The sequence below is a fragment of the Oncorhynchus mykiss genome, chromosome 25, assembly GCF_057628025.1.
Source record: "Oncorhynchus mykiss isolate SJ-2025 chromosome 25, ASM5762802v1, whole genome shotgun sequence".
In the NCBI taxonomy this organism is placed as follows: Eukaryota; Metazoa; Chordata; class Actinopteri; order Salmoniformes; family Salmonidae; genus Oncorhynchus; species Oncorhynchus mykiss.
Genome location: NC_143046.1, coordinates 64381018 through 64402337, shown reverse-complemented (window position 1 = coordinate 64402337; position 21320 = coordinate 64381018). Strand labels below are relative to the sequence as shown.

Here is a 21320-nt window from a genome sequence, read left to right as displayed (position 1 = left end):
TTAATTGTTTACTAGGCAATCATGTCCCGTATTACCCACACCTGACTGTGCTTATGTACAATTAACTTTATTTTAAATACTGTTCGCACAGCCATAAAACCCAAGTGTTTTTAAGACTAGCTCATTATCTCATGGACCCACTGTCATTCTCCCTGCTTTAACCTGTGGGTTTCACTGCCTGCTAACTCCAGAGAGGGATAACAGAACAGAGTGGGGCTGTGAGGGAGGATGAGGACTCTCTGTGCCACATACAGTAGTGCACAGTCAGGATACATACTGTGATGTGTACATGTTGCTGTTACAGTGCAAACAACTTCTGGATGGACTAAGGCTGCTGTTAGCGAACTGACTCATGTGTCAACAGACATCAAGAGGTTTTCTGTCTTAGACATGGTAGTGTTGTGCCACATGGTCAGATATGTGATACAATTTACCAATAGCTTTATGGCTTTATGGTATACACTGAGTGTACAACTGAGTGAACATCTTCCTAATATTGAGTTGCACCCCATCAATTAGTCAGGGCATGGACTCTACAAGGTTTCTAAAGCATTACACAGGGATGCTGGCCTATGTTGACTTCCCAGAATTGTGTCAAGTTGGCTGGTAGTGGATCTCTTGTAATGACCGATGCTGGAGATAAGAAGCATGTACAGGGAGTCAACATTTATTCAGGAACAGACAGGTAACAAAAAAAGGAACAGCGTCAGCACATGGGTAAATAACGACAAACAGCAATTAATTCTGAAGCAGGGAACAGAGCGGGGAACCAGATAGATATAGGGGAGGTAATGACAGAGGTGATCGAGTCCAATAATCACTGCATTCGCATGACGGGGGAAGGCAGGTGTGCGTAATGATGTTGGCAGAAGTGCGTAATGCTGGGGAGCCTGGCGCCTTCGATCGCCAAGGAGGGGGAGCGGGAGCAGGCGTGACAGTACCCCCCCCCTCTAGGGGCGCCACCCGGCATCCCACCTGGGCAAGCCTGGTGAGCCGGCCGTGGCATGGACGCTGGACAAGCCGGCTGGGCGTAAACTCCCGACGAACCGGCAGAGGCATGGGAGCCTGGCTAGCCTGCTGAGGCATAGGAGCCCGACAATCCGGTTGGGGTGTGAAAGCCTGTCAGTCCCACTGAGGCATGGGAGCCCGATGATCGGGTGGAGGCGTAGCAGCCTGACGAGCCGGCTGGGCATAAAACCTTACGATCCGTCTGGGGCCCGACATGGGATGGGCGCCTTCCGAGCCAACCGGGGAAAGAACCTCTCGAGCCAGCTAGGGCGTGACAGCCTGACAAGCTGGCTTAGGCACCCCCGGTTCCATCGGGGGTGGCCCCCAGACCAGACGTCACCACCAACTGGAACGCCAGCGCTCCCCGATGCTTCGTATGATGTCTTCAGCATTCTGTAATGACCGACGCTGGAGATGAGAAGCAGGTACAGGGAGTCAACATTTATTCAGGAACAGACAGGTAACAAAACAGAAACAGAGTCAGCACACGGGTAAACAAGGACAAACAACAAATAATGCTGAAGCAGGGAACCAGACAGATATAGGGGAGGTAATGACAGAGGTGATTGAGTCCAGGTGAGTCCAATAATCACTGATGCTAGTGACAGGGGGAAGGCAGATGTGCGTAATAATGGTGGCAGGAGAGCGTAATTCTGGGGAGCCTGGTGCCATCGAGCACCAGGGAAGGGGAGCAGGAGCAGGTGTGACATCTCTACTCCAAATAACTTGTTCCATCTCATCCGACAGATACTCAATTGGATTGAGATCTGGTGTCTGGGCAGGCCACTGCAGTAAGCTGAATTCGTGGAACCATTCCTTGACAACCCTAGCCTTGTAGTATGGGGCATTATCCTGCTGAAAAAAAAAATTGCAGATGGATACAGTGCTGCCATAGAAGAGATGCACCTGATTGGCAATGATATTCAGATATACTGTGGCATTCAAACGTTGCTCCACTTTCATCAAGGCCCAATGTGTGCCATGAAAACACACCACACACTGTCACACCGCCAGCCTGCAATGTTGACACGCGGCAAGATGGATACACTCATAGGGTCTTCTCCATACCCTAGTCCTCCCATCAGCGTGAAACAGCAGGAACCGGGATTCATCAGACCAAGCAATGTTTTTCCAATTCTCCAGTGTCCAGAGTTTTTTCGTTCTTTAGCCCACTGCAACCCCAGTTTCTTGTGGAACTCTGTAAGGTTGTTGTTTGCCATACCCAATTCGTGTCAAGGTACGACGAGTTGTGCATTACTTTATGGGTCTTTGGGCACTAATGTTGAACTAGACTAACTGTAACCCGTCTGTTGCTCTGCACAATTCATGTCAGCCTCCTCTGTCGTCTTTCATCAATAACCCATTTTCAACCACTGGCCTGCCATTGGCTGGATGTCCTTTGGGGTGGTGGACCATTCTTGATACACTCAGGAAACTGTTGAGTGTGAAAAACCCAGCAGCGTTGCAGTTCTTGACACACTCAAACTAGTGTGCTTGGCACCTTCTACCATACCCCGTTCAAAGGTACTTGAATATTGTCTTGCCCATTCACCCTCTGAATGACACACTAACACAATCCATGTCTCAATTGTCTCAAGGCTTAAAAATCCTTCTTTAGCCTGTCTCCTCCCCTTCATCTACACTGATTGAAGTGGATTTAACAGGTGACATCAATAAGGGATCATAGCTTTCACCTGGATTCACCTGGTCAGTCTATGTCATGGACCCCATCAATTTGAACACTCACTGTATGTACCACCAGCAAAGGTTATTTTAACCTGTATAGATCGAGACATTTTCCTGATATGATTGAGGTTAATGTTTCCTTTCTTCCAGGCTGAAGGAAGCACAGGAGAACATCAAAAAGATCACAGCTGAGAAGAGGGTGGAAACCAAGAAGATCAATGCCAACAGTCTGGTAAGAACTGGACTTCCTTCAACCACCCTCAAATATTTTGATGGATAACGTTGTTGCTATTACCTTAACTGGACGCAGTCAATCATGGTGGATCATATCATATAACACAATGCTATAAAGCTGAGCTCTCCCTTTTTTTCCTCTGTCAACAGAAAGAAAGACTGCGTCAGAAAGAAGCCAGCGTGTCCTCCAGCTGAAGAGGATGATCAATGAAGAACAGAGTGGAGAGAGAGGAAGTGGAGAGAGGAGATGATCACTTCTTCCCTTCACCACCTGCCTCTTACCCAACATCATACCTCATATAGCCCTCCGTGCCCCCACACTGTGGACCTCTCTACTACGGCCCATTCTACCGTCCTTACTAACTGGACCATATCCACTACTCTCTTCCAATTCAGCCTCTTCCCCAGATGAGAGGCACTTTTTGTGGGCTTCTATCACTGTGTATCCCTATGACCACCATCCAGACCAACATGTACACCATGGGAAAGAGGAAACTGAATGCCACCCTGCAGCAGATATGCAGGCTGCTAAGTCTATACAGAGGGTCCATAGCTGACTAAACCGCTGACATGATGAGACTCACAGGGGATAAAGGTCAACCTCATTCATCCAGACTGGTGTGACCTTTGAATGGCCAGCCTGTAGAGCCTGCTCTGAGGCGTGCTGGGGTTCAGGACAATGAGCACTCCAGCTGACATATCTACAGTGATGACCCCTGACCTCTAGGACCTACATACATTCCTCAGTCTGGGTTTCAGGACAGCATCACACATCGTGAGGACATATAGTCCTATGTATTGTAGCCAGGTTATGCAACAACTACAGACGAGGCCTCATTGTTGCTGAGCTATGTTAACAAATATGGCAATCTTCACTCAGTGAAATTATTACGATTACGTAAGACATTCAGGAGTTGTTATTCTAACAATGATTTAGAATATGAAAGCAGTATACAATACTTTAATGTAAAGAATAGCTTTTCATCTGCTGTGGCCCATCCATGTTTGAAGTGTGTCTTGTAAATGTATTTCAATTGGTGTTTGTTTTCAAATGAGCAGGGACAGAAACGTTTGACCTGATGTTGTATTGTGAAGAGAATCGGCAGTCTTTATTGGACTGAGAGTCCTGTTGAATTCATAGCGATGTGGGTCCTGGTCAAAGGTAGAAACAGGATGTCGTACCAGTGTTGACTTTCTCACTGTACCAGACTGACCCCTCCTGGGTGATAGCCAGAGAATGCAGCAATGCCTTGCTCTCAGCCCCTGAGTCAGACGTGACGCTCTGAGATTAACAAGCAACCTTGCTATACGCTATGCTGAGGAAAGCAACAGGTCATCTGATTGTGGCTGCCCTGACACATTTTTTAAGTGTATATGATAGAATAGTTAGTTGTTCCCAATGAATTTTGTTTATGACATATGTATGTCACAATCCTATGCACTTTCCTGCTTGCATCAGCTGTATTTAGTAGCTACATCCTTCTGTTATTGTCAGAATGGTACTTAATCAAATGTACTGAACTTTCTAGCACCTCAACTTGAACTCCTATGCAATTCTATGGTTTCTGTGCTATGATAACATTTGTGAATTAACATGTTGTGATAAATTGCATCATCCATGTATTTTTTGGAAAGAACTATAGTATATTTATTTAACAACAAAAAATGTCTTTGACGTCTGGAAGATTTCAACTTTGTCTTGGAAAACTATAGACAGGGGTTTAACCATTATTTATATATTAAAATGAAAATTGTATGCCAAAACAATTTCTTTTTTTCTTTGAGTTTGTATTTTTGTAATTTATTTTGATTCCTGCCTTAGCTCGAGGAGGATGCATGAATGGCTCAGTAGTCAGGTGAAAGAAGTGTTTAGTTTCATATGGATGTGACCTACAGTGCCTGCGGAAAGTATTCAGACCCTTTGACCTTTTCATTATTTTTTTTAAGTTACAGCCTTGTTCTAAAATTGATTAAATTGTTTTTCTTCTTCTTCAATCTACACACAGTACCCCATAATGACAAATCAAAACAGTTCTTTAGACATTTTTGCCAATTTCTTAAAAAACAAAAAACTGAAAATCACATTTACATAAGTATTCAGACCCTTTACTCAGTACTTTGTTGATGCACCTTTGGCAGCAATTACAGCCTCAAGTCTTCTTGGGTCTGACGGTACAAGTTTGGCACACTCGTATTTGGGGAGTTTCTCCCATTCTTCTCTGCAGATCCTCTCAAGCTCTGTCAGGTTGGATGGGGAGCACGTGGTTGGGTGGGGAGCGCTCTGGAGCAGGTTTTCATCAAGGATTTCTCTGTACTTTGCTCTGTTCATCTTTGCATCGATCCTGACTAGCCTCCCAGTCCCTGCCATTGAAAAACACCCCCACAGCATGCTGCTGCCATTATCATGCTTCACTGTAGGGGTGGTGCCAGGTTTCCTCCAGACGTGACGCTTGGCATTCAGGCCAAATAGTTCAATCTTGGTTTCATCATGCCAGATAATCTTGTTTCTCATGGTCTGAGAGTCTTTAGGTGCCTTTTGGCAAACTCCAAGCGGGCTGTCATGTGCATTTTACTGAGGAGTGGCAACTCTACCATAAAGGCCTGATTGGTGGAGTGCTGCAGAGATGGTTGATTTTCTTGAAGGTTCTCCCATCTCCACAGAGGAACTCCAGAGCTCTGTCAGAGTGACCATCATGTTCTTGGTCACCTCCCTGACCAAGGCTCTTCTCCCCAACCAAGGCTTTTCTCCCAGATGGCTCAGTATGGCTGGGCGGCCAGCTCTAGGAAGAGTCTTGGTGGTTCCAAACTTCTATTGGCTTGGTTTTTGCTTTGACATGCACTGCCAACTGTGGGACCATATCTAGACAGGTGTGTGCCTTTCCAAAATATGTCCAATCAATTGAATTTACCACAGGTGGACTCCAATCAAGTTGTATAAACAGCTCAAGGATGATCAATGGAAACAGGATGCACCTGAGCTCAATTTCAAATCTCATAGCAGAGGGTCTTCACACTAAACATTTTGAAACACCTGTTTTTGCTTTGTCATTATGGGTTTAAAAAATATATATTTTAGAATAAGATTGTAACTAACAAAATGTGGAAAAGGTCAAGGGGTCTGAATACTTTCTGAAGGCACTGTATATAAGGAGCCTCATCATTTACCACAAATGGTCTTGTTTCATACCCTACATGAACTGCTATAGAGAGTATAATTTGGCTATATATATATTGCCTTTTGTTTAATTTAAATCAAGATGATGTTATATATGATGCTATACTTTACCCCTGCCAGAACCTATTAAGTGTCAAAATAGCACCTTTGTTTCATAATCATTGAATGTGCCATTATTTTTTGTATGAAGACATTTCAGAATCTTAAAATTGCATTTAATGTTTACTTTAAAGTTTTTCAGAACCAAATTAGTAGGCAAAAATTTACATTTTGATAAAGGCCTATATGTTTAACATGCATATGTTGATTCATTTCGTGAGAGGCCTACTCTTATGTGCCCAAGTGTTTTAGGTGTTTTATCGTTCAAATGAATTTGCGCGAGGTCAAAGTAATAGATTGCAAACAATTCAGTCACAAAAGTCTTAACTGGAGTCTACAGATGAGGAAGCCTGGCTCGCATGGAAACTGATGTTTAACCCTCCTTGTCTGTTGTTCCTCTACTTTCAGCACTCCCTAATAACATTCAGTAGCCAAATAAAGGTGAAAATGACCATAGCCTAATTGTTTCATTGATTTGTGCGCAAAGATTTATTCATTTGCACCTATATATCTCACAATGCACATTTTCATTCTAAATTAATAATTTGAAAATGTCAGAAAGCACGATAATAATGAGAGAAAGTGCACCTAAGTTAAATCGATAGAAATGGATAGAAACACGCAACTTCTCTATACATGACTTGTAGCCTATTACACTTCGCTACATGTGCCAATGAAGGCGCAAACTTGATTATGTCATCACTACATTCGGTACAATGAAGACCTGGCAAGAGTAAATCGAAGCAGAGCGACGCAACTGACAAAACAACTCTGAAGTCCCAAATGCGTAAGAGGCTAAAACAACTCGACAATAAATAATTGATAAAGAAAACTTTGATCGGTGTTCAATTTTTAAAGAATGCTATTGATTGGTTGATGTATCTATTTTTAGAGAGCCATGTAGGCCTTGTACCATCTGAACAAGAAACCGTAAGGGAACCATGGTTTTACAAATGCGTAAACCCTGTATAGCATCAGTGTCCCCACAAAAACATGGGCCTTTGACAGATTTGGGAGCCAGGGGAGATCCTATTGTAAACTTCGATAACATCGTTTGAAGGGGTTATTGAAAATGTTGTTGAGTCTAACATGTAATCGCGTTTCTTGTGGTCTTTTCTCATAAATGATCTTCGTTTTACGACGAAATATATCCAATGGTCTAAGGAACTTATAAAAGTCCCAGCAAGAGGTTGGCTCCAAGCAAGAAGAAAATAACCCATCACTAGAGAATATGTTTTTATTTGGTGTTTAGGGTTAAACCTGATACATAAAAATGCTATGCATGAAATCGGAGTCTTTGCAGTTTGGGTGTGGGTTAATTAACGATCCATTTCACATCGGTGGTGTCAACCCTGACGCTGAAATGTTCAGACATGAACAATGTAAGCAAAAAGCGAACAGGTTCAGTGACCACTGCATCAATGTCAATATCTGTTTATTTTGTGGATCAGTTTCTCTGATAGAACTATCAAACTGGTTGCATATACAATTCGTGTATGAATAACATTTTACAACTAAAGGAAAAGCTTCCATCTACAGCATTATAAACAAGTATGTAGGCCTACATCGAACATTTTCATTTCCATGTCCAACTAATACAGATATTTAGTTTTTTTTTAGATTTATAGCATCGAACATCTTAGTCCTAGCCTACTTTACAAAAGCTCTCCGTTCTCCACTATAACACTGAACATTGGAGTCAAATAAATCAGTGGAGCATTCTAGCCACATTAAATAGTCGTTACTTTTTTTCAAATTCCACATAGTGGAAACTATCTATTCGTCAACCATTAATTATATAAACGCATTTTCTGTCCTATTCCCCCCATTGAAATTGGTTTTGATAGCCTATTGCTGTCTCTGTCCAAAATAGTGTAAAAACATTGTGTGAAAAGGTTTTGCAGTCCTATTTGAGATTGGAAAAGCCGTGCGCTTGTTTACAAGTCAATCAGCAGATTGTTGTGTTAATTCCATGTCATTATACCATGCAACGTTGCTTGCCACAGGCTGCTATTGCAATTAGATTAATAGGCAATTATGCGCAGAAAATGACATGGTACAGCAGTCCTTGTTTACAAAAGAATATGCCCAAGTATATCTACAGAAGCCTATAACATGCTGCACATGTCTGTCTGATCTTACGTTCCTTGCAGATTGAACATTTTCTCATATTTGGAATAGGGAAAAATGCTCCCAGACATACGGTGATTATCCTTCACGTGAACAATCCAATAATTGTTTGATGAGGAGACTAATTGGCCGCATCCCAGTCAATCACAGGGCTAGTCCAAGTCTATGGAGATGCAGCGGCACTGCTTTACGCGCTGGATGCGCTTCTTCTTGGTGGACGGCTGCTGGTCCGGACAGTTCAAAGTGAAAGTCATGGTAGTAAATCGTTTCGGCTTGCAGAACGAACAAGACTGGAAGGCTCCCTCTTCCCTGCGGACATGTCTGGGGATGTAAAAAGAATTACACTGTCCATAGCAGAACCTGTTAATGATAGTGCGGCTGATGCAGCCCTCCTCGTGGATGGTCTGTTTAAGTGGCTGTGTCTTGCACCAGTCGCGTTTCAGATAGCGGCGCTCAGTGACATGCAACGCTTCTTGGCTGGACTCAAGCACCTCCTCAGCCGGTGCAGCAGAACTCTTTTCCCGTCGTCGGGAACCAGAGCCCGCCTGCGGTGCCTGTGGTTGCTGCTCCGATTCGTTTGGGTTGTTTTTGTCAGGATGAGGGATGGCGCCTTGGGAGCCCCTGTTCCTTTTGGAAGCCACTGTATATGAGAGTAGCCCCAGGATGAAAACCATGCCACAGAGGACATACGCCGATCTGGCCATCCTTGAGGGGAAAGATAAGTGAAGGTTGAATTATCATCCATAGCCTAATCTGGGTTACTAAAATCTCGGGTAATTTGGTCAGCTAGATAAGGCGTAGATATATATACACGAGAGATTATCCATAGCCTATAATTTCAACGTTGTTGTTGAAATTGCGTCATTTACGATTTAAGAGGAATAGAAACATTAAACATTGCCTATTGATTTTGTATCGTGTTTTATATTGACAATATAGTCCACATGACCTAATTCGATAGTCAAATCAGAACGAAGATATATTCGAATGCAAATTAATATTTCATGGATATTGCGGTGGCGAAGTTAATGGGCGCAAGCCATTGCGTAAAACAGAATACAGAAAAACAATAACCTTTATGCATGAGAATAATCATTACATTTCACATGTTTTTTTACAATAGGCTACAATAATCATTGGGACATGTAGTCTAACTACAGAATAGGTATACATACAAGCAGAGTTTACGCATAAAGACACCCTGCGATATGATGATAAGGAATCTAATTCGATAACATGCCCAAGTTTTACGCACGTACTTTCTCAGATGTTAAGCGTTAAACTTCACTAACCTGTCAAAAGCTCAAAGTAGCTGCAAATGAAATGATCTGTGGTGGGTGTTCTTTATGAAGTGTCCCGAGGCAAGAGGCAGCTAATGGTGGAGACTGTAGTACTGCAGAGGGGGCTCGCGCTGTTGGTAGTCTGGAGTCGCTAAGGATTCCATAGAAAGAGACTGAGGTTTTAATACAAATTGCAACAGCGCCTGACTGTCTCCTTTTTAAATGTCTGTCAGCTGAGATGTGCACAACATATCCTTCCACATTATTGGCTAAGCACGATACAAGGAAAATCAAAACTACCCGCCCCCTCAACACTTCCTCGAACCCACGTTAAGAATACCATGGGGGAGGGGGAGTAGGAGAATTTTGGCACGAATTTCATGGAAACCATGCAGACTTCAGTGCTATACTGGGCACACATTTGGGAATGTTATGCATGTCATAAATATAAAGCAGGTATAGCCTATTTGGTTCAACTGCATGTTAACTGTTTTATCTCTAATTGTCTATAGGCTAGTTTAACAGAGAGGGGGAGAGGGGCGAGGGGCCAGTAATGGTTTATTTTACAGTCTGCTTTTTACATTATATAAAATGCATGCTAATGATCTTTACATAATGGTCCCGGATAATTACTTTTGTGAATGCCAATTGAAACAGTGCCAAGTGACAGGACTATATAAGAAAATGTTACCACAAATAACAATGCATGTGGCCGAACGGAATTACAAGTTACCGTTTTTTGGTTCAATTTATAATGGCAATATAGGCTATTTGTGTGACGTTGCCTACAAATGTAAATGGTAGATTTAATCTAATCCTTACGTTGAATATCATAGGCATAGTTTCATAAAAACGTAGGGCCTAAATGTATTTTAATTACGTTTTCAATAAAATGCATTTATTTATTGAATTATTCAGAATTAAAAAAATATATATATTTTTTTATTGATTGTGTTATTTATTCTGAAATTACAATTTTAGTGAGCTTTTTTCGATTTGGAGAATAACAACATTTTTAAAAAGTTGTTTTTTACTTGGATGCATTACCAAAGAAACAAATTGTTAGAAATTAGGCCTACTATTATTTACGATTGGGAAACGAATAAGCCATATTAAATTAATAGAAAATATGTTCTGGACCAAGTCTTTATATCACCTGTCGCGCCAACTTGAGTAGGCGAATAACGATATATTTAAAATAGACTTATGTTTAACAGAAAATAAAGTGGTAAAATTTTCTCATAAAATTTAAAAAAAAAATAAAGTGTTCTTAGTTAGTGCGTAATTGGTTGGAAACTGTTTGTGCAGGGATGACATGTTGAGAAATTAGCATGACGTCTGAGAATATATTTAGGGTAACAGCCAAAAACACTTTTGTTATTTAGAAATTAAAACATAAGCCCCTCAAGACAAGTCCAATTCCATTCTTGACATTTCCGCCTGGGCTCCTCTGTCTCACTTCAGTTAATTCCCATCAATTCACACTTCTTAAGTGTTTTTAAGACAGTTTTACAAACAGACGGAGTTCTACAATTGATACAATCTCAAAAGTATTTGAAGCATGGCTACTTTTTTGGTTATCGGGTTCGTGCCTAAAATATGTGTTCTGTTCAAGCAAAAGTGATAGCCTCTCACAAGTGTGTTTAGGCTTCAATAGGCCTAGCATATAAATTAGCCTACATGTTTTTTTAGGACAACGAACGAACTATAAGCCTATGTTATTTCACCTTGGCAAATAAACGCATGACCTGCTATATATCTTCAAATACAAAACAAATATAAAACAAATTCATTTTTCTGTCGGATAAACCAGTCACACACAGTATTCTACACCTTAGGCTATGCCTGCTTAGGCTTCCTCATATTCGGTAGTCAGGTGTTTTTCCTGAGGTAGCCTATCATATTCTCAGCCGCCTGACCGTCTGCATAGGCTATGTTGAGTTCTGAAAATTTGGATTAGGTGACCTAGCCATGTTTGCAGTTACATCCTGAGTCTCTCCACGCTGTTGCTCGTCAGAGTCCTGCATTATTTGTAGGCTTACTGGGCTACTCCCCATCTGCGCAACACATGGTTGGCGGCCAATCCTCGCAGCAACACAATGTGAAGCCATAATATAACTAGCTTTCAAATAAAAATACATGCAGAACACGTCTACGGTTGTGCACAGGACTGTGATGAGTGTGATAGGAAGGGAATGAATTGAGATGCCAGCAATATGATATTATTCCTATTGCTGAATCAATTCAATTAGTTGACAGACCTCGTCAGGATGCATTGTGTGCAATTATTATTTGAACAGATTGAACACTCCATCGTGGCTTCATAGCCTACAGCTAATCTTATTATATATAAATAATTAGATAGCCTACATCAGGCTTATATTACTTCAATTTTCTCAAATAAAACACGACAGTCTACAAACCTTTATAGGATAACTAGGGCCAGTTGTTTTAGTGGGTTAATGTATTTGTCGAGTACTTTCCAGCTAGGTTGGCTGCAGCTAGGTTTCCAGCTAGGTTGGCTTATCCACTAGGTTGGCTGCAGGTAGGTTTCCAGCTGGGTTGGCTGCAGCTAGGTTTCCAGCTGGGTTGGCTGCAGCTAGTTTTCCAGCTAGGTTGGCTTATCCACTAGGTTGGCTGCAGGTAGAAAATCATAGGAAATGTTATTTAAATTACAAGTTGCCTCCGATCAATCAATCTCTGGTTGTGCGTGAGTGTTTGGTGGGGGTCTCTAATTAGTCAGAGGAGGCTAAGTAGTTATACGAATCTAAATGGCACAAAACCTATTATTTGGCAGGGAATGATATTTGTAGATTAGTGATTCTACACCTTATTTGCTCAAACTGATCATCTCCGAAGTAAAAAAAGAAAAAAGAAGGTAAATTAGGGGCAATTTAAGACTCGAAATGACACTGGGCGTGTTCCACATTGCATCCGACAGTGCAGGCCACTGCAGACTGACTGATCTACAAAGAACTTTGCATCATAAACTACTCACCCTCTTATAAAAAAAGGTTCTGCATAGAACCTAAAAGGGTTATAAGATTGCTTCATAAATGGCACCCCTAAAGGTTCTATATAGAACCGAAATTGATTCCATATATAACCCTACTTGGAACCAATTTTGGTTCAGTGAAGAATAACCCCTGGGTTTCTGATCAAAGAACCCTACAAATGGGTTCTATATAGAACCTTTCAGGGTGCCATATGTGAAGCAAGCAATATAACCCTTTTTAGTTCTATCCAGAACCTTTTTTTCTAAGAGAGCATTATTATTTGTAGATCAGTCAGTCAGTCACAATTTACCCATGATACATAACGGGTTTGATCCTCTTGGACACGGCAATTGCCACCAGCAGCACAGCATATATTAGGCGAGCTCGAGTGGATCACAGATCACTTTTGTCAAAGTGTTCTGCATTATTGGTATACGAATTGTCCGACATGTGGACTGCATGAACTTTACAAAAATAATGTGATGAAGTTGCCTTAAAGTCGCTGCAGTTGCTTCCCACCAACTGCACCATGCAGCCATCACCTTCATTGTGGGAGGCATGATATGTCAACCAATCATTAGGGTGTTTTTTTTGACAAACGTTTTTTTGGGTACCTATACTTTACCATTTATATTTTTGACAACTTTTACTCCACTACATTCCTAAAGAAAATATGTACACCTTACATTTCGAATACTCAGGCTGGACAGCAATATGGTCCAATTCAAGCACTTATCAATATAAAGTCATCCCTACTGCCTCTGATCTGGCAGATTCACTAAACACAAAAACTGCTTTGTAAATGATGTCTGAGTGTTAGAGTATGCCCCCGTCTGTCCATATATATGTCAAACAAATGGTGCCATCTGGTTTACTTAATATAAGAAATTTGATGTATAGCATTTACTTTTACTCAAGTATGATGATTGAGTACTTTTTCCACCACTGTACACAAGTACATTTAAAACCAGATACAATTAGACATTTAATCAAGTAGTATTTTACTTGGTCACTTTTTCTTGAGTCCTTTTTGACAATTGAGTACTTTTTCCACCATTGACCACACATTATGTTTTCAGTGAGTGCGTGATATGGGAGTATAGAAGTTTATTTCAACATTTATACAGAAAAACTTTTATAAACAAACCATAGCAGATATGTTGAAACTGCCATGTGGATCTGAGCCTTGCTGTTGGGGATCCACTACAGTGTGCGACTTTCGGCTGTTGCAGATGCACCTCCACCGACTTTCGTCTACAGTCGGCTTCGTTAGGCTTACCGCTGGAACACACCCATTGAGATGTGCGAGATGCATGACTTCACTCTCACACAGTCAAACACAGTATCTGCGCACACTGTCAGACTTACCATCAGGCAGAAGAGGCAATTGCCTCAGGACTCACATCATCGGGGCCTCATGAGCTGGGCATAAAGAAATGTTAAGCAAAAAATATTACAATTATTTCTCAGCTCGAGGTATAATAAATACATTACAAACTCTGTTTTTTTGCATGGGCTGCATCTCAATCCACTGCATCTGTGGAAGGTGGCAGAGCTACAGCTGTGCTTGTCAGACCAGGAGACATTTCGAAGATCGGTCTTCTCAAACAACGTCTGTTTGGCCTACAAATGAATTTGACCCCTCTAGGGAAAGATGAGGCTCTCATGATGGCGTTCTCCGTTTTGCTCTACGGCCTCCACAAGCAATTCCTCTGAAGGTAAGCCGGTACTGGGTGGAAAAATGTATGGAAGTTATTAGGGCATTTCCACGTTAAAGGTATAGAGGTAATTCTATGGTAAATATGTGTTTTTGTTTTTCCTAGGCTTTCTTACATCTCTCAGATATAGGACAGACACTTCAAAAAATACTCCCCTTTGACTACAATTTTGACAATTTTTTCATGTTGTTATTGAATGCATTTCTATGGGCTAATAGCAGTAAGTGCAAATTCAATATTTCATCAAATCATTTAAGAAAATATATGTATACAGTTCATTCAGAAAGTATTCAGACCCTTTGACTTTTTATAAACGTTCTTACGTTAGCCGTTTTCTAAAATGGGTTAAATAAAAAAATCCTCAATCTACAAAAAATGCCCCATAATGACGAAGTGAAAACAGGTTTTTAGAAAAGTTCTCAAATTTATAAAAACAGAAATACCTTATTTACATAAGTATTCAGACCATTTGCTATGATACTCGAAATTGAGCTCAGGTGCATCTTGTTTCCATTTATCATCCTTGAGATGATTCTACAACTTGATTGGAGTCCACCTGTGGTAAATTCAATTGATTGGATATGATTTGGAAAGGCACACACCTGTCTATTTAAGTTCCCACAGTTGACAGTGCATGTCAGAGCAAAAACCATGCCCTGAGGTTGAAGGAATTGTCCATAGAGTTCTGAGTCAGTGTGTGAAGTTCCCCAAGAACACAGTGGTCTCCATCATTCTTAAATGGATGAAGTTTGGAACCACCAAGACCCTTCTTAGAGCTGGCCGCCAGGCCAAACTGAGCCATCGGTGGAGAAGGGTCTTGGTCAGGGAGGTGTCCAAGAACACGATGATCACTCTGACAGAGCTTCAGAGATCCTCTATGGAGATGGGAGAACCTTCCAGAAGGAAAACCATCTCTGCAGCACTCCACCAATCAAGCCTTTATGGTAGAGTGGGCAGACGGAAGCCACTCCTCAGTAAAAGTCACATGACAGCCCGCTTGGAGTTGGCACCTAAAGTACTCTCACACCATGAGAAACAATATTCTCTGATTTGATGAAACCAAGATTGAACTCTTTGGCCTGAATGCCAAGCTGGAGGAAACCTGGCACCATCCCTACGGTGAAGCATGGTGGTGGTAGCATCATGTGGGGATGTATTTCAGCGGCAGGGACTGGGAGGCTAGTCAGGATCGATGCAAAGATGAACAGAGCAACGTACAGAGAGATCATTGATGAAAACCTGCTCTAGAGCGCTCAGGACCTCAGACTGAGGCAAAGGTTCACCTTCCAACAGGACAGCGACGCTCCCCATCCAACCTGACAGAGCTTGAGAGGATCTGCAGAGAAGAATGGGAGAAACTCCCCAAATCCAGGTGTGTCAAGCTTGTAGCGTCATACCCAAGAAGACTTGAGGCAGTATTTACTGCCAAAGGTGCTTCAACAAAGTACTGAGTAAAGGGTACTTTACTTATGTAAATTTGATATTTCATTTTATTTGCAACGTTTAAAAAAACTGTTTTGGGGTATTGTGTGTAGATTGATGAGGGAAAAAACATATTTAATATATTTTAGAATAAGGCTGTAATGTAGAAAAATGTGGAAAAAGTCAAGGGGTCTGAATACTTTACGAATGCACCGTATTTTTTTTTTACCTACAGGGGTCCTAAAAGTCCAAATCAAATAGCTAAATTATCCTTTACCATCTTAAATCAATTCCATACGTTAGCTTAGTAGTAGTCATACCTCCAAAATCACGTCGCTTCATGCCTCTTGCAGTTCTGGAGAATTTTGTATTGCAAAAATGGTTTCAATGGTCCGCTGACTTCAAGCAGCAAGATTCTGATTGGATGTTACATTTCTAGAAACCCCCCACATGCTCGTTGGTGGAACCTGTTATGTTCATCACTGTTTTCCGACCGGGAAGGACACATTTTGCAGAGTTATTCCATATGCTAGTTTGCAACATTGCAGAAAATGGACGAAAACCTGGAGGATAAACTTAATTGTGTTTTATACACAAACTCGACATACATCAACATATTTTGACGGGGTTTTAAAATCGGCAACTTCCCAACCTTCCTCAACACTAGCTCGATTTTCATCCAATTGGTAGGCTGTGCGGGTTAGATAGTCTGCATGATGAGATTATTTTGGATAAAAGCAAGAATATTTATATTTGTCAAACGATAGTCAAGCATCAAACACGTCACCAGAATAAGACCCTCGATATTTATCAGAAAGCAGCATCAAGCTTATCACCGTGCACTTTCACCACCCTGTGAAGTTCATCATAATTTATTTAATCTGTAGCCTAATAAACTGCATGGTTTGTAGTGGGAGGAGAACTATATGATGGTTATTATATCAATATTTGTGCATAAAAGGTGTTTCCACCACCATTTCCCACATAATACATTTTACAGACACAAAAAAGAACAAACAAATGATCTGTTGGTATTTATAAAATTACACCGAAACGTCCTGTTTTTTATATATGATATGACTTTACTTGCATAAAAACTGTGGATGGAAATAATCTAGTATAGTCCAATAGTGTAGTGAGCACTATTGGAGCTCCGCCCAAGCAAGGCATTTGATTGGTTTCAAGTGTAGCGAGGCGTCACTGATTTACACTGGGTCTCCAACACTATTTCTCAATTTTTCTGCCATGAACTTCCCCAGGCTTACCGTATTAGGGAAGTCTGGTTCTCGATGAGTCTACCTTAGTATAAACCCAGCCCTTAGAGTCTAGGGCAGGGGCATAGCCGTGGGAAGTAGGGGTGCTGCAGTCCCCCCTGAAAAAGAATAATAAAAACATAGATTTTTTTTCCTCTCCCAAAAGTAGTGCAATGGGGCTTTAATAGTCCTGTATGAGCAAACCGATATAGCCGTCTGTAGAGCTGGTAATTCTCAGCCCCCCCCCACCCTCAAACTATTTCCTGTGGCTATGTGCACTGGTATTCAACTCTTACCCTATGAGGTCCAAAGCCTGCTGGTTTTCTGTTCTACCTAATAATTAACTGCACCCACCTTATGTCCCAGGTCTAAATCAGTCCCTGATTAGTGGGAACAATGAACAAATAAATGGAATTGGCTTCAAGGTCTAGAGTTGAGTTTGAGGGCTCTAGGGGGATAAAATATGCATTTCTTTAGTAAAAAGACAGGTGATGCTGATAATACTGCCATCGTCATCTGTGTGTAGCCCAGGTATCTGACGCTGTCTGGCCAAAGAGTATGGATGCTTTCTCCGGTGAGATACTGTAATTTCAGCCACCTGTTCGGATGCTGGAATAATTTTGGAAGAACGTGTGAAGGTAACCTACTTTCTGAAGTGATTTGTTTGACAATCAGATGAAAACATCATGACTGGTTGTGTTCATGGCACATTAAACGAGAATACATTTTTACAATTAAAAAAATACCTATTTACTATTAAACCCATTTTTAAAATGATCCACATACAAATGCTACAAGCCAACACCTTAACCGTTACGCTGAAGAGGTTCGAACCTGTCAAACCAAAACCTTAACCGTTACCCCGGTTAATGTGTTGGCTTGACAGTCGCTGGACCAGAGTTCGTCTCCCGGTCAGGCTACCCCTTGCTCAAATTGAGGTGTAGAATCACTTAAAGAACAATTAATTAATCAATTAAAGAACATTTCCTACGTTTTTCTACATGCAGCAAACCTAGTGATTTTTTCTGGAAATACCAGTAAACTAAAAAAACTGTCCCTACATCTCTATTTTGGTTTGGTTGGGGTGGGCATTGTTTTTGTTCTGTGTGTTGTATTTCTATGTGTTTGGCCTGGTATGGTTCCCAATCAGAGGCAGCTGTCAATCGTTGTCTCTGATTGAGAACCATACTTAGGTAGCCTGTTCCCACCTGTGTTTGTGGGTAGTTGTTTCCTGACCTTACAGGACTGTTTCGTGGCGTTCATGCTCTTTGTTGTTTTTTTTGTCATTCAGTGTTCAGTTTATTTAATTAAATTTACTATGAACACTTACCACGCTGCGTGTTGGTCCGATGATTCCTATTCTTCATCATCAGACGAAGAGGTGTCTCGACCCCGCCCTGTGCAACTGGGTACTGGACTTCCTGACGGGCCACCCCCAGGTGGTGAGGGTAAGTAACAACATCTCCACCCCGCTGATCCTCAACACTGGGGCCCCACAAGGGTGCTTACTGAGCCCTCCTGTACTCCCTGTTCACCCACGACTGCGTGGCCATGCACGCCTCCAACTCAATCATCATGTTTGCGGATGACATTACAGTGGTAGGCTTGATTACCAACAATGACGAGACGGCCTACAGGGAGGAGGTGAGGGCCCTCGGAGTGTAGTGTCAGGAAAATAACCTCACACTCAACGTCAACAAAACAAAGGAGATGATTGTGGCCTTCAGGAAACAGCAGAGGGAGAACCCCCCCCCCCCCCTCGTAAGTTTTAAGTTCCTCGGCGTACACATCACGGACAAACTGCATTGGTCCACCCACACAGACAGCGTTGTGAAGAAGGCGCAGCAGCGCCTCTTCAACCTCAGGAGGCTGAAGAAATTAGACTTGTCACCAAAAGCACTCACAAACTTCTAATGATGCACAATCGAGAGCATCCTATTGGGCTGTATCACCGTCTGGTACGGCAACTGCTCCACCCACAACCGTAAGGTTCTCCAGAGGGTAGTGAGGTCTGTACAACGCATCACCGGGGGTAAACTACCTGCCCTCCAGGACACCTACACCACTCGATGTCACAGGAAGGTCATAAAGATCATCAAGGACAACAACCACCCGAGCCACTGCCTGTTCACCCCGCTATCATCCAGAAGGCGAGGTCAGTAGAGGTGCATCAAAGCAGGGACCGAGAGACTGAAAAACAGCTTCTATCTCAAGGCCATCAGACTGTTAAACAGCCACCACTAACATTGAGTGGCTGCTGCCAACATACTGACTCAACTCCAGCCACATTAATAATGGAAATTGATGTAAAAATGTATCACTAGCCACTTTAAACTATGCCACTTTGTTTATATACCCTACATTACTCATCTCACATGTACATACTGTACTCTATACCATCTACTGCATCTTCCCTATGCCGTTCTGTACCATCACTCATTCATATCTTTATGTACATATTCTTTATCCCTTTACACTTGTGTATAAGGTAGTAGTTGTGCAATTGTTAGATTACTTGTTGGTTATTACTGCATTGTCGGAACTAAAAGCACAAGCATTTCGCTACACTTGCATTAACATCTGCTAACCATGTGTATGTGACAAATACAATTTGATTTGACATAGAGGAATATGTTTTCTATATCCTATTCCAGATTATGACCATTGTCCAGTGCTCAAACCCTATCCACATATCCCCTCCCCTCAGTCTATACTGTTTTACATCTAAGCACCTTCATAACAACTATAGTTTGATCACATCTGTAAACTCCATTATACCAGTGCTAAAGGTGTGCACATTTGCCTGAGGTTATCAGGCACACTTTCGATTAAACTGAGAGGAATTAGTGATGTCATGTTGATAGCATTTGGTTTTTCAATGCAACACTCCTATGGATCAAGCTAGTGATATGCCTTGATGAGCCTCTTGTATGTGAGAGTAGCATCAGCCTATGGCATTAACATTCTCAAAATGAAAAGACATGGCACCATCTGCTGGAGTAGTCCCAGTGGGGAACCGGAAGGGATTAATTTTTGAAAAAGTATGTTTATTTTATTACATTTAATTTAAATTTCTATTTCATCTTTAAAATAAATTATCTTCTGATTTCCGTTTGTGTTGAAAATAGAAGGGTTAACACTAAAGAGGAAAAAAATATCCAATCAGGATTTCCTTTCGTGGTCTCTAGGTAGAAAAATCTAGCTAACTCAACCAGCCATTGGCTAGGCCTTCAGAAGCTGGACAGAAGGCCTAAGCCAAATATTTTTTATAACTAACCCAAGTAGACCACAGACTAACTGCAATTTTATTTAACTTTTGCAAAGGGTAAAGTCTACAAAACTTTGTCCACTCTGTTCATTTTGAAAACAACAAATGTTAGTTTTGAAAACAGAACTGTATTGAGATCAAACGTTTCATTGGTTAGCAGAATATCAGCCAATTTCCATCTTCCCCACTACCGGCCACTGGGCTTCCTCTCACCACCATATTTAGTAGTGAGTGGAAACGCCAACCGGATGCTTCACATTTATACATCCGGTGAAATATCTGTCTCATTGTTCCATCTGTGCCTCTGCCATTCAACTGTATTAGAGCAGAATTTGAGTGACAGAGGAATGAAGCAATTACATTTTGATTTGAAATGGGCGGGAGTCAGGACTATTTAATAAAAGAAAGTGAAGGCTGAGATATGTCACTACTGAGAGCGCAATAAAAAATATCAGTGGCTCAAGCAGTTTTCCCAATCTAACGCTAGTAATATTAACTAGCTTGTGTTGTAGTAGTGTGACAGTGACCAAGTTTACATGCGCACAGTATTCTGCGTAGTAGCTCATATCCCGCTTAAAGGCACTGCATGGCCAATCCAACTTCTGCATTGGCCGTGCAACATTTATGGTGATACGGCCTCTGCAGAAGTCGGAATTAATACTTATTGTGCTTCGTGGAGCAGCACAGAGCTGTTGTGAAGGAAGTGAGTTTATACAAGACATCCTGACCCCACCTACCGTCAACCAATCCTGTAAATGTGGAGCTTTATGAGCTACTAAATATATATAGCACTCTGCAATGTTACACAATTTGAGAGGCACGCCCGCAATGCGGTACGGAACTCAATTTGGCCTCTGCATGCCTCTAGAGGCTCCGCAATTGCATCACACCTTCCACAGAGCCACCGACCCCATTTTCGGATCATGTCTGAATTGGCTTTACAGGTCTTATTTGGAATAAGCTGTTTACATGCAGATTTGATATCCTGCTCACAAGTATCCCTGTAACCACAAATAAACAGAATATTCCTAATTTAAGGTAATTTGGGTTA

The 21320-nt window shown here is 41.6% G+C and overlaps 2 protein-coding genes across 3 annotated transcripts in view; one reads left to right on the top strand and one right to left on the bottom strand.

Moving 5' to 3' along the window:
* The window catches only part of LOC110505502 (formin), a 116496-nt gene extending 109840 nt beyond the window's left edge, over positions 1 to 6656 (top strand). For both annotated transcript variants that reach the window (XM_036962244.2, XM_036962243.2), the window contains 2 exons: positions 2845 to 2926; positions 3079 to 6656. In XM_036962244.2, the coding sequence (XP_036818139.2) occupies positions 2845 to 2926; positions 3079 to 3123 (127 nt within the window). In that variant the 3' untranslated portion in view covers positions 3124 to 6656. The remainder of the gene's footprint in view (positions 1 to 2844; positions 2927 to 3078) is intronic.
* A 769-nt stretch (positions 6657 to 7425) lies between these two features.
* Positions 7426 to 9894, bottom strand: LOC110505501 (gremlin-1). Its single transcript, XM_021584760.3, has 2 exons — positions 9625 to 9894; positions 7426 to 9037 (listed from the first exon to the last, which is right to left on the bottom strand). The coding sequence occupies exon 2, from the start codon at positions 9034 to 9036 to the stop codon at positions 8485 to 8487; it is 552 nt and encodes a 183-aa protein (XP_021440435.1). The 5' UTR covers position 9037; positions 9625 to 9894; the 3' UTR covers positions 7426 to 8484.
* Between the last annotated feature and the right edge of the window lie 11426 nt (positions 9895 to 21320).

Coding starts and splice junctions, on each gene's coding strand:
- LOC110505501 (XM_021584760.3), bottom strand. CDS start 9,036: ATGGCCAGATCGGCGTATGTCCTCTGTGGCATGGTTTTCATCCTGGGG.